The 11,611-nt window shown below is 34.4% G+C and overlaps 2 protein-coding genes across 5 annotated transcripts in view; both read left to right on the top strand.

Annotated features, from left to right (window-relative positions):
* Positions 1–993: 993 nt before the first annotated feature.
* LOC141325460 (NFU1 iron-sulfur cluster scaffold homolog, mitochondrial) lies at positions 994–4,709 on the top strand. Of its 3 annotated transcripts, none has more exons than XM_073834151.1 (8): positions 994–1,119; positions 1,747–1,835; positions 1,936–2,095; positions 2,209–2,275; positions 2,361–2,472; positions 2,556–2,619; positions 3,865–4,039; positions 4,152–4,709. In XM_073834151.1, the coding sequence occupies exons 2-8, from the start codon at positions 1,781–1,783 to the stop codon at positions 4,218–4,220; spliced, it is 702 nt and encodes a 233-aa protein (XP_073690252.1). In that variant the 5' UTR covers positions 994–1,119; positions 1,747–1,780; the 3' UTR covers positions 4,221–4,709. The 3 variants fall into 3 exon arrangements, with proteins under 3 accessions (XP_073690252.1, XP_073690251.1, XP_073690250.1); XM_073834150.1 differs by lacking the exon at positions 994–1,119 and adding an exon at positions 1,405–1,490 and having other exon boundaries at positions 1,960–2,095; XM_073834149.1 differs by lacking the exon at positions 994–1,119 and adding an exon at positions 1,405–1,490.
* A 2,283-nt stretch (positions 4,710–6,992) lies between these two features.
* The window catches only part of ccar1 (cell division cycle and apoptosis regulator 1), a 32,326-nt gene continuing 27,707 nt past the window's right edge, over positions 6,993–11,611 (top strand). For both annotated transcript variants that reach the window (XM_073834147.1, XM_073834146.1), the window contains exons 1-3: positions 6,993–7,038; positions 8,714–8,871; positions 9,097–9,269. In XM_073834147.1, coding sequence (XP_073690248.1) covers positions 8,760–8,871; positions 9,097–9,269 — 285 coding nt within the window. In that variant the 5' untranslated portion in view covers positions 6,993–7,038; positions 8,714–8,759. The remainder of the gene's footprint in view (positions 7,039–8,713; positions 8,872–9,096; positions 9,270–11,611) is intronic.

The raw sequence follows: 11,611 nt of genomic DNA, 5'->3' as shown, positions 1-11,611 counted from the left end.
TATGCATAACCCCTATAGTTAAACAATTTAATAATCAATTTACAATAAATTTGTACTTGTGTTGTATTATGCTGGCTGTATTACGCAGTGGATGAGCGCGTTGTAAAATGAATGGATGGTTCAGCTGCTGGCGCCATCTCTGTCGGGGATTCATTCAGCTCGCGACTCTCATAGTGCATTATGGGTTATCTAGTGTACATCGGTTGTACACTCGTTTTTGCGGTGCATTGTGGGATTGAATGAGTGCACTCGAGAACGTCCACGATGGTTTCGAACACCACTTAAAATGGCTGTCCCTCAAATAGTGGCTTATTTGAGGGTGGGGGGCGATTACGGATACATGACACGCGTTTCCGAAACTGGTGGATTACTGAGCTGAAATCACATATTGAAAAAGTCACGCAAAAGTAAATGTACCGTACTTCATTATATGCTAGTGTTTCGTTTGCGAACCGCCGTTAAAAGAATACGATAAAACGCAAACAGGGTGTAAACATTGTTTTTCAATAGGAGTGCCCTAAATTTGACACTCCCCAAAGCAGTGGCATTGTAGCGTAGCGTTGCCAGCGGCACTGAGCGCGGATTTGACACTGTAGTGGAAACGCACTGTTACCGTGGCTTCCATTTCTGAGGTAATACATACATAATGGTTAATTTAGTAAGGTTATACACCCCTGAAAACATAGTTGTGTACATTATATTGCGTTTCTGTCTAGAGATAATCTTAAATATTACACATTGCACCTTTAAACCAGCACAAGGACCAGCATAAACCAGCTAAAGACCAGCAAAGGACCAGCATAAACCAGCACAAGGACCAGCATAAACCAGCGTAAACCAGCACAAGGACCAGCATAAACCAGCTAAAGACCAGCAAAGGACCAGCATAAACCAGCACAAGGACCAGCATAAACCAGCGTAAACCAGCACAAGGACCAGCATAAACCAGCTAAAGAACCAGCATAAACCAGCACAAGGACCAGCATAAACCAGCTAAAGACCAGCATAAACCAGCAAATGGACCAGCATAAACCAGCAAAGGACTAGCAAAAACCAGCTAAAGACAGCTTAAACCAGCCCAAGGACCAGCTTAAACCAGCACAGGACCAACATAAAGGTGTAAGTACCGTTTTAATTTAGGCTAATTGTCATTTTCATTTTGAGGAAGGTCCGTGTGACTCTATTCCTTTAAGAAAACCTCTAGAAAGCGTTAGTCCACTTGCGCCTTTCTTTAAATTGGCATGTGTCAGGTGCCAACAACGCAGTTGTTTTGCCGTCATTCACTCTGATTTAATACGCATTTTGCCACATATTTGTATAAGCACTATGTATATTTTTAATTACACATACTTTTTAGGTAACATACACACAGTCGTATTTTTCAGCAGGAGAACTAGTGTCCGCTTTGGGGTCCTAAATTTCAAAACAATCGAAATGGCGGCGTCTGTAAGATGGAGTCTAATGCGCTTCATACGGGCACATCATTTGAGGTTGGAAATGACATGCTGCATCTTTTACCATGTTCAGATCCAAGATGTGTATTGTTACATAATATAATGTCAAATGACGATTGTGCACGTTTACTATATTAACCTTAGTTTCCACCAAATCAAGGCAGTGAAACGATTACCTTGTTAATCAACTGTCATGAAAGTAAATAAGTGTGTCCTACGTAGAATATGTAGTCCTTCTAAATATGCCTTCATTGTGTGTTTAAAGACTGTAATCGCGTATGTTCTCTTACAGATTGCCTGCAAATGACAGAAATCAGTGCTATTCAATGTGGGCTGCCCACAGAATACAGCCTCAACAATATGAATGCAAACCATTCTCAGGTAAAGCATTTTATTTTTTATCTGATATCTTCTTCATTCCTTGACACATTGCTTTTGATGAATTAAAGCTTGTAATGCTGTTGAATTTCATATTGTACAGGCCTAAGGACTTTTTGCATTGCAGTACAAAAGCTTTCAATTTTAACTCAAGACACACCAAACCCCAGAAGTCTAAAGTTTCTTCCTGGTAAGCCTGTGTTGGGGACGGGGACTCGAGATTTCCCAACATCAAACTCTGCAGAGAGTTCCCCTTTAGCCAAGTAAGCTTCACTGTCAAAGTATAGTAGCTTACTACTTTTGCAAGTGGTGATTTGAATCAGATATTGGATAGCAGTGCTGTGTATTAAAAAGATTTGTTATAATCATCCAACAGGGATCTTTTCCAAATCGAAGGCATAAAGAGTGTCTTTTATGGGCCGGATTTTATCACACTGACTAAGGTAGTGTTCGGCGATAAGACGGCCTGTTTGATTGCTAACCTTTTTGAATGCTGCATTTAACTTTGTAAATGTGTTGTTATTAAAGACAGATGATGATGTTGAATGGACAGACATTAAGAGACATGCGATTGAGGTCATTACTAAGTTCTTTGAGAGTGGCGAGGCCATCGCAATGGGAGCAACACATGCCGAGAGCAGTGAGGAAAACATTGCAGAGATTGACTAAATACATTTTGAATTTTGATGCATTGTATTTAACATTTTAATCTTTATTTTTTAGGTGTTACAGAAGATGATGATGAAATTGTCCTAATGATTAAGGAGCTTTTAGACACACGGATCAGGTATGTTTACACTGTTGTGGTTCAAAATACAATAGGATTCATTAAATTGATCCAAAGTGATAATAAAGACATTTATAATATTACAATATATTTTCATTTCAAATAAATGCTGTTCACAAGAATTCTAAATAATGTACTGTTTTCAGTATTCATAATAATAAGAAATATTATTGTATTAGAATGATCTCTGAAGGATCATGTGACACTGAAGACTGTAGTAATGATTTTAAAAATTCAGCTTTGACATCGCAGGAATAAATTACATTGTAAAATATATTAAAATAGAGAATAGTTATTTTAAATTGTAATAAAAATTTTAGATTTGATAAGATTCCTCCAAAACCCATCCAAAAAATACTAAAGCATGTTTAATCTTAATTATTGCATTTTGCCACTTATTAAAATGATTGAAATTTTGTAGAAATTTGTAATGTCAAGATTTAGATTAGCTACTAGCATGAAAAGCTTTTAGCACAGCACAATAAAAGTACTGTATATGTGGACAGGACAAATTTGTAATTAGTTTCACTACGAGTCAAAAGTTTTTAAAGAAATCTCTTCTGCTTGATCCGAAGTACAGCAAAAACAGTAACATTTTGAAATATTTTTACTGTTTAAAATAACTTTTTTGTTTGAATATATTTCAAAATGTAATTTATTCCTGTGATCAAACAACATTTTTAGCATCATTACTCCAGTCTTCAGTGTCACATGATCCTTCAGAAATCATTCTAATATGCTGATTTGCTGTTTAAGAAACATTATCATTATTAATATTTGATACAGTTGAGTACATTTTTTTCAAGATTCTTTGATGAATAGAAAGATCTAAAGATCAGCATTTATTGAAAATAAAAAGCTTTTGTATCATTATACACTATATCATTCAAAAGCTTAAAGTCAGTATATATATTTTTTTTTTTGGAAAAGAAATTATAGAAAGGAATACTTTTATTTCACAAGGATGCTTTAAATTGATCAAAAGTGATGATGAAGACATTTATGATGTTACAAAAGATTTCTATTTCTACTTTGATTTTTTTTTAATTAATAATAGTAAAACAAATTTAAGCAGCAAATCAGAATATTAGATTGATTTCTGAAGAATCATGTGACTGGAGCAATGATGCTAAAAATTCTGCTTTGAATTGAAATCTCATTTTAAAATATATTCATATTATTTTTAATAGTAAAAATATTTCACATTTTTACAGTTTTTGTTGTGCTTTGTCTGCTTTCTTTAAGACCCACGGTTCAGGAGGATGGTGGTGATGTCATATTCAAAGGCTTTGAGGAGGGCACAGTGAAGCTGAAGCTGGTTGGCTCCTGCACAGGCTGTCCCAGCTCCACAGTTACCCTAAAAAATGGCATTCAGAACATGCTGCAGTTTTACATACCTGAGGTGGACAATGTGGAACAGGTGAGAGATATAACTCCATCATGAGAACATGTTTGGCATATTTTAACTATAGTGATCATGACTTTCTTTATTCGTTATTGTACTTTTTTAATTTTTTTTTTTATTTAATAAGGTCGAGGATGAAGTGGATGAGGTTAACACAAAGGTGTTTACAGAACTAGAGAAGAAACTGCAAGACTAATAGAATGAGATCCAGCTCTGCTGTCCACATATTTCAATTTGCTATTGTTGTGTCATAATTATAGTGGGATTCAGACACTCCATAAGGATGCTGTATATTTAAGGTGCAGAATCTAGAATACAATATAATATTTAACCAAGCTCAAAGTCGTAAGTTGTTATGTTTCTAATATAATAGTGCAATATTGTGATTGCAAGTCAAAAAAACAGATCTCTGCACTTTCCATGTTCTAGCTGGCACTTATCTGCCCTCACTGAGTTACAGATGTCTGGTGAATGCAGTAATTAACTGGGAGTTCTTTCATAGCACGAATACAATGCTGTGATCCTGATACATGCTTGAACCTGAAACGAGGACTTGAAGTAAAGCAGATCTTTCACAGATCTAAGAGTCTTTGAGGATGAGATCAGTTGTGAAAGTTTGTATTCATGAACATCTACAGCAGTTCTGGAGGACCTATAATGAAATAAAACAGTTGTGTATAAATTATTCATTGTCATGTTGTGGATATTTGTCCCACTGTTTACCACTTTTCTCCCCCTTGGGTTGAAGTACTTTAAAAAAAAAATGAATTATTGAATGTGTATTTTTTTTCAGTATTTTCTTCCTTTTAAGATTCTGTTTTTAACTTTTTTTACATTTCAGCATTAAAAGGTCAGCATACAGTTGAGGTCATAAGTTTACATACACCTTGCAGAACCTGTGAAATCCTAATTATTTTGCCAAAATAAGAGAGTTCATACAAAGTAATATTTACATAAAATGTGTTTACATATAGTTCACAAGAGAAAATAATAGTTGAATTTATGAAAATGACCCCGTTCAAAAGTTTACATACACTTAATACTGTGTTCTTAGCTGAATGATTCACAGCTGTTTTGTTTTGTTTAGTGATAGTTGAGTTGAGTCCCTTGCTTTTCCTGAACAATTAAAATGTCTGCTGTTCTTCAGAAAAGTCCTCCAGGTCCAACAAATTCTTTAGTTTTTCAGGATTATTATGTATATGAACCCTTTCCAAAAATGACTGTAGGATTTTTGAGATCCATCTTTTCACACTGAGGACAACCGAGGGACTCCTATGCAACTTTTACAGAAAGTTCAAACACTCACTGATGCTCCAGAAGTAAAAATTTTTTTTTGCCTAAATATCATATATTTTTTCATTTATTACTGGCCTTCAGAAGCTACCAAAGATACTTACAGGTTTCCCAGAAGACAAAATGAATTGTATGTAAACTTTTGACCTTTTTGACCTATTTATGAACCAAAAAATGTCTAAAAACTTTCCTTATGAAGCACTTATGGCATTAAATCATTTTAGGATATAAGCATTACACAAGTAGATGGTAGAATTTTGGAACTATGTCTTAAAATGCAAATATGCTTTCTACAGCAATGAATGAATTAATGTAAAATTAAATAAGTAAATTAATTTTAATTAATTAAGTTCGTGTTTGCTTTAGAGAAACTAACAAAACAATAGAAAATTTAATTTAGTATCAAAAACATTTGGAATTTTGGGGGACATATAAACAGACTTGCTTCTTTATTACAGTGTGGTTAGAAAATACTCATTGTTTTTTGTTTTTATTTTTGTTAATTGAACTTTGCTACACAGCATAATGAGAAAAAATTTAATAAAAAGAGTGTTAATCATTTCTGAAAGTAATGTGGTTTACAGTTTCAGCATGTCTAAAAAAAAACAAATTCTCTTGGATTTCACATAAGGAACCTATATATAGTGAAAAATAAATAGGCTATGCTAAAATGTATTTGAAATTAAGTTAAGTATACTACTAATACATTTACATATTTATGCAAAATTCTCTTCTTCTCACTAAGCCTGCATTTATCTGATTCAAAATACAGCAAAAGTAGTAATATTGTGAAATATTTTTACTATTTAAAATATCTGTTTTCCATTTGAATATCTTATTTTTTAAATGTAAAATATGGGGATTATAGAAATGAATACCTTTATTTAGCAAGAATGCTTTAAATTAATCAAAAGTGATGATAAAGACATTTATAATGTTACAAAAGATTTCTGTTTCAGATAATGCTGTTCTTCTAAACTGTCTATTCATCAAAAAAACTGAAAAAATCTACTCTGCTGTTTTCAACATAATAATAATAAATGTTGTTGAGGAGCAAATCAGAATATTAGAATGATTTCTAATGAATCATGTGACTGGAGTAATGATGCAAAAATATTTCAACATTTTTTACTTAATGCACTTTAATTGTGCGGAAGTAGTGCTGAAGTACAGCTAAATATGAAGTATATTTGAGCTAAAGTGGAACTATTGCAAGTGTACTTTAGGTACACTTTACATATCTGTATAATATTAAAAGATCATACAATCCTGACCAATAGTAACATTACAACACATTTTAAGCTTAATATTAAGAAATATGCACAAGTACAATTAATTATAATTTTATATCAGTGAGTCTCAAGCGATATGTCAGTAAATATGCTAATAGACTTAAACTATACCTAGGCTAGTATAAAATAAATAAATTATAAATATATATATTACTTGTATACTAAGGGAATGTTTTGATAGCAATCGAATTTTGATCAAAAAAAACTTTATTTGAATTAAAATGATTACGTAATAATAATGTGACTAATAATAATAAGGTAATATATGAAGGATTGTATGGATTTACTTCAGTCACGTTTTTCTTCATTTTCTTACATCATCCGATCCTGGATCAGCGTTGCACTGACCGATGCACTTCGCACGATCTGCGCGTGCGCGTCATCCAGATTTCAGTGTGTCTACCGGTGAATGAGTGAGAGAGGACGGAGGTAAGCAGCGACAATAACAGCTAGCTTGCGTGCTTAAATATTGACTGCAGTTTTGTTATCTTGTTAAAGCTTCTTCATGCACTCGACTGCTTGTTATTATGCGCACATTATACACACTTCAGAGGTGTAAAGGATACTAGTAAGTGCGCGGACAGAACACTAGACAGTGTGCTCATGCGAGGGCCCGAATCAGACAGCGCTGCTGAAAAAACAAAACACTGCAGTCAGCACAACTCAGGTTTACACACTAGCACTGAGACTGCAGGTTAGTTTAAGTTAATACGCTTCGTAGAGCTTGAGAGAGATAATCCAAGGTTGTAAATGGTTTAGTTAACGTTAGTGTTGTGTTGCTGTTGTAAGCGTTAGCTGCTTAGCTTGCTGCATTGAGAATACGTTGGTGTGCTAACTAAGCTAGTGCACATAAAAGATTGCACGGTAAAAGTGATTGTTTGGGTTTTCAGACAAAGGAAGTTAATGTTTCGTATTCGCTGTTGATCTGGAGTTAAACTGAGTTTTAAAGAGAGAAGAGGTTGTAAACAGTCTGTTGGTGTTCTGGAGCTGACAGATGGCATTGGCTGTGTTTCAAAAGCTAGTGAGCTCCCTAAATAGAGAGCATGTTTGAGTTGAATATTTTTTAAATTAAGTAAAAAATCTTGCAAAATTAGCTCGTAATTAATAGTAAATGATATATATTTTCTGTAAAGCTACTGCATTTATAAATGAAATCTATACATTTAACAAAAGTCGTGGCTTTGTTTGTTTGTTTGAAGGATTTAAGTAGTTAAGTACAATAATTATATTGCCTACAATTTAGTGAGCTGACAGATGGCATAGGCTGTGTTTTGAAGTCTAAAGGGATCCCTAACTAGGCAGCATGTCCGAGTGTGTTTCAAGTCACTCTCTTGAGATGACGTGGAGTTAATAAAATGAATTAACAAACAATCTTGTAAACATAGCTTTTTGTTATCAGAAAGTTAAAGAAAACAAGCATCTTTGCAGCAGTAGTAAAAAAACAAAATATCATATAGTTTATATATGTGACCCTGGACCACAAAACCAGTCAAATAGGTAAATTTTTTTCTGTCAGCTATTTCAATTATTTATTTAGATTTATACATCTGAAAGTGAAATTAATAAGCCTTCTATTGGTGTATGGTTTGTTAGGATAGCCAATATTTGTCTGAGATGCAACTATTTGAAAAACCAAAATATTGAGAAAATAGCCTTTAAAATTAAAATTGTCCAAATGAAGTTCTTAGCAATGCATATTACTAATCAAAGATTAAGTTTTGATATATTTACAGTAGGAAATGTACAAAATAACATGATCTCTACTTAATATCCTAATGATTTTTGTCATAAAAGAAAAATCAATAATTTTGACCCACACAGTGCATTGTTGGCTATTGTTACAAATATACCTGTGCTACATAAGATTGGTTTTGTGGTCCAGGGTCAAATATATGGGCTTTTTCATTGTTGTCTTGGGCAGTAGGTGGCCTTAAAGATACAAAGATCAAAACCGCTGACAATGTGCGTCATGTGATTATCAGTAGTACTGTCTTGGCGAGCAGCCACTGAAACAGCCAGTGCTGTTTAGTTCCTGTCCATCCAGTTTCATGCTTATAATGCTTCAATCTTGCAGTTTTACTAAGTTTAATTACCATCCCTACAGGAAATAATCTGCCGCCTGGTTCAGCAGAAAACGTGAGCAGGTCTCCATGGCCCAGTTCGGGGGGCAGAAGAACCCTCCGTGGGCGGCCCAGTTTGCCGCAACGGCGGTTTCACAGCCTGGCCACTCAGGACAGTCACTGGACCTGAACAGTTTACACTGTAAGTCATCATAAATTCGCACTGCGTTGAATTCACTTTCAATTACAAATAACTAAATGCTAGTCTGAGCATGCATTTGTAATCTCTAGCTTTATCTTATTGTGAAGGTCAAAGCTCAAGATGTTTTTGTTTGTGTTTCATTGACTGGTCAAAGTTTGCTTGTTTTTATTTAAATGTTGTTGACAGCACTTGCAATGTCCTTACAATCTCACATTTCTTCCGTAGCTTTAGGCGTACAGCAGCCGTCCCTCTTGGGAGCGTCTCCTATGTACACTCAGCAGTCGGCTTTAGCGGCAGCCTCCCTTAACACACAGTCAGCTGCCAACTATCAGCTCTCGCAGCAGACTGCAGCACTCCAGCAACAGGCCGCAGCAGCCGCCGCTGCTGCGTTACAGCAGGTGAGGCCCTGGCTGTGATCCATCACCATAATACAGCTGGAGTAAATGCACAATAAAGCCTTTGGCTATGTTTGGAATAGCATACCAACATGCTCGATGTATCATTACTGCGGTATATTGTGTGTAATAGTATGCAATTACCCCTAATTCACAGTGAGTAACCACAAGCATTTCTACGTAGAGTAGAGTAAAGTGCAAGTGACTCATTTTTTTATTGGATTGCCAATAATTAAGGTTTTTCAAAATGTGTCAGCAGAGTAGCTTGCTGCTGTTCAAAGCATTTCTGACAATAGCAATAGCGAAAAATACATTGGATGGGTTAAAATAATTGATTTTTCTTTTATGCCAAAAATCATTAGGATATTAAGTAAAGATCATGTTCCATGAAGATACTTTGTAAATTTCCTATCGTAAATATATAAAACTTAATTTTTGATTAGTAATATGCATTGTTAAGAACATTGTTATACAACTTCAAAGGTGATTTTCTCAATATTTAGATTTTTTCACCCTCAGATTCTAGATTTTCAAATAGTTGTATCTTCAGCTTTCAGGTGATGTATAAATCTCAATTTAAAAAAACTGACTCTTATGACTGGTTTTGTGGTCCAGGGTCACATTTATTTAGAGAAACTAGTATATTAAAGGGCTGTACGTTTGGGCGAAATCGATTATCCCAAAAACAATTTGGGATAAAAAATGTGATTCCAAGTTTTCTGTACTTGTTTGCAGGACTCTTAGCAATACTACATTACGTTTATTATATAAACAAGTTAAATAACAACTAAATATATTACTATTGTAACATTTCACTGTAAAATAATAAAGACTATTATTTTTGTACTATATACAGTACAATGATCATTTTTATTTTAGAACCTTAAAGGAGTAGTTCACTTCCAGAATAAAAATTTCCGGATAATTTACTCACCCCTATGTCATCCAAGATGTCTTTTTGTTCTTCAGTAGAAAGGAAATTATGGTTTTTGAGGAAAAAGCGATGTGATCTGTCATTTTATTGCTGAACAATTCCATCTTCTTTTCTCCTCCAACTTTATAATGGTTGTTTTAACTTTTTTATAAAGGGCATTTGGCTTTCTTTGCACAATTGCTTTGTAAACACTGGGTCGGTATTTCCGCCTTTTTAGTGCAATTTGACGAGCATTTGTGGTTAAAAAGGTAATAAATTTAATCCGTTTTTGAAAATGGCTAATTGTTTTGATAGATAGGAAACTTATTCCTCGGCTGGGATTGTGTAGTGCCCTTTGAAGCTGCATTGAAACTGCAATTTGGACATTCAACCCATTAACCCCTATTGAGGTACACTATATGGGGAAAAAAGAAAATCCTGCAAGGTTTTGACTGAAAAAAGAAGGACATGAACATCTTAAATGACACGGAGTGAGTAAGTTATCAGGAAATTTTTATTCTGGAAATGAACAAATCCTTTAAAATTACAATAATAATATTTGTTTGTAGTAATTTTTCATTTTAAATGTTAAACCTCTGTTTTATTGCTTGTCTTAAATTGTGAAGCACTTCTTATTACAAGTCTGTGAAGATGGTTGTCAAATTTCGCATAAATGCGATGCAACCTGGGAAAACCCGTCGTTTGCCACAGTGGGACATTTTCCGGAAATTCTAAAAAAAATGTTTTTTTTTTTGTCAAAATTAGGTTTTCATTCAACTATTATTCTATAACATCTTGTTTATCATCTCTGAAAATATCTTGGCAATTTTTCAGCCAGTCCTGTGTAAACTACGGCATGCAAAGTTTTATGCATTTATTTATTTATTTTTTTAATATCGTAAGGTGACGGAGTGCAGCAACACAGTCTAAAGTACTGTAGCTGCTCACTTAAATGATTTTACTCGGTTCAATCTGCTCCATCTTGGTGGTGGGAGTGCCCTAAACGATTTTATAATGGATGGTTTTACATCCAGAAATGAAGGATCGGATGATGAAGTTACTAAAGAGGAGTCCGATGACAGTCTGTTATATGGACAGGTGTGCGAACAGTTGCGCTGCGCTGGGTTTTCTAAATGTAAACTACAAGGTACACTATTTTGCCACTATCTAAACATACAAGGGGTGATCAAAAGTTCAGAGACTATGTCCATGATAAACAGTGGAAAACAGACATAATCTGTTTGTGTAATGATGCAGTATAGCACTCCTGACTTGACAGACATCTCTCATTAAACCTGTAAAGTGAAATTCAAACCCGTCTCACTTTAAACCCATTTTTCTCAGAATTCCATAGCTATCAGCCAAATTACAATAGCCATAACTTTTGTTACATCCAAGCTATGGACAAAATAAAAACAATTTTGGAAAGGGA

This window comes from Garra rufa, chromosome 2, assembly GCF_049309525.1.
Source record: "Garra rufa chromosome 2, GarRuf1.0, whole genome shotgun sequence".
NCBI lineage: Eukaryota > Metazoa > Chordata > Actinopteri > Cypriniformes > Cyprinidae > Garra > Garra rufa.
Note: the sequence above shows the minus strand (reverse complement) of the source record. Positions and strands in the feature narration are given on the sequence as shown.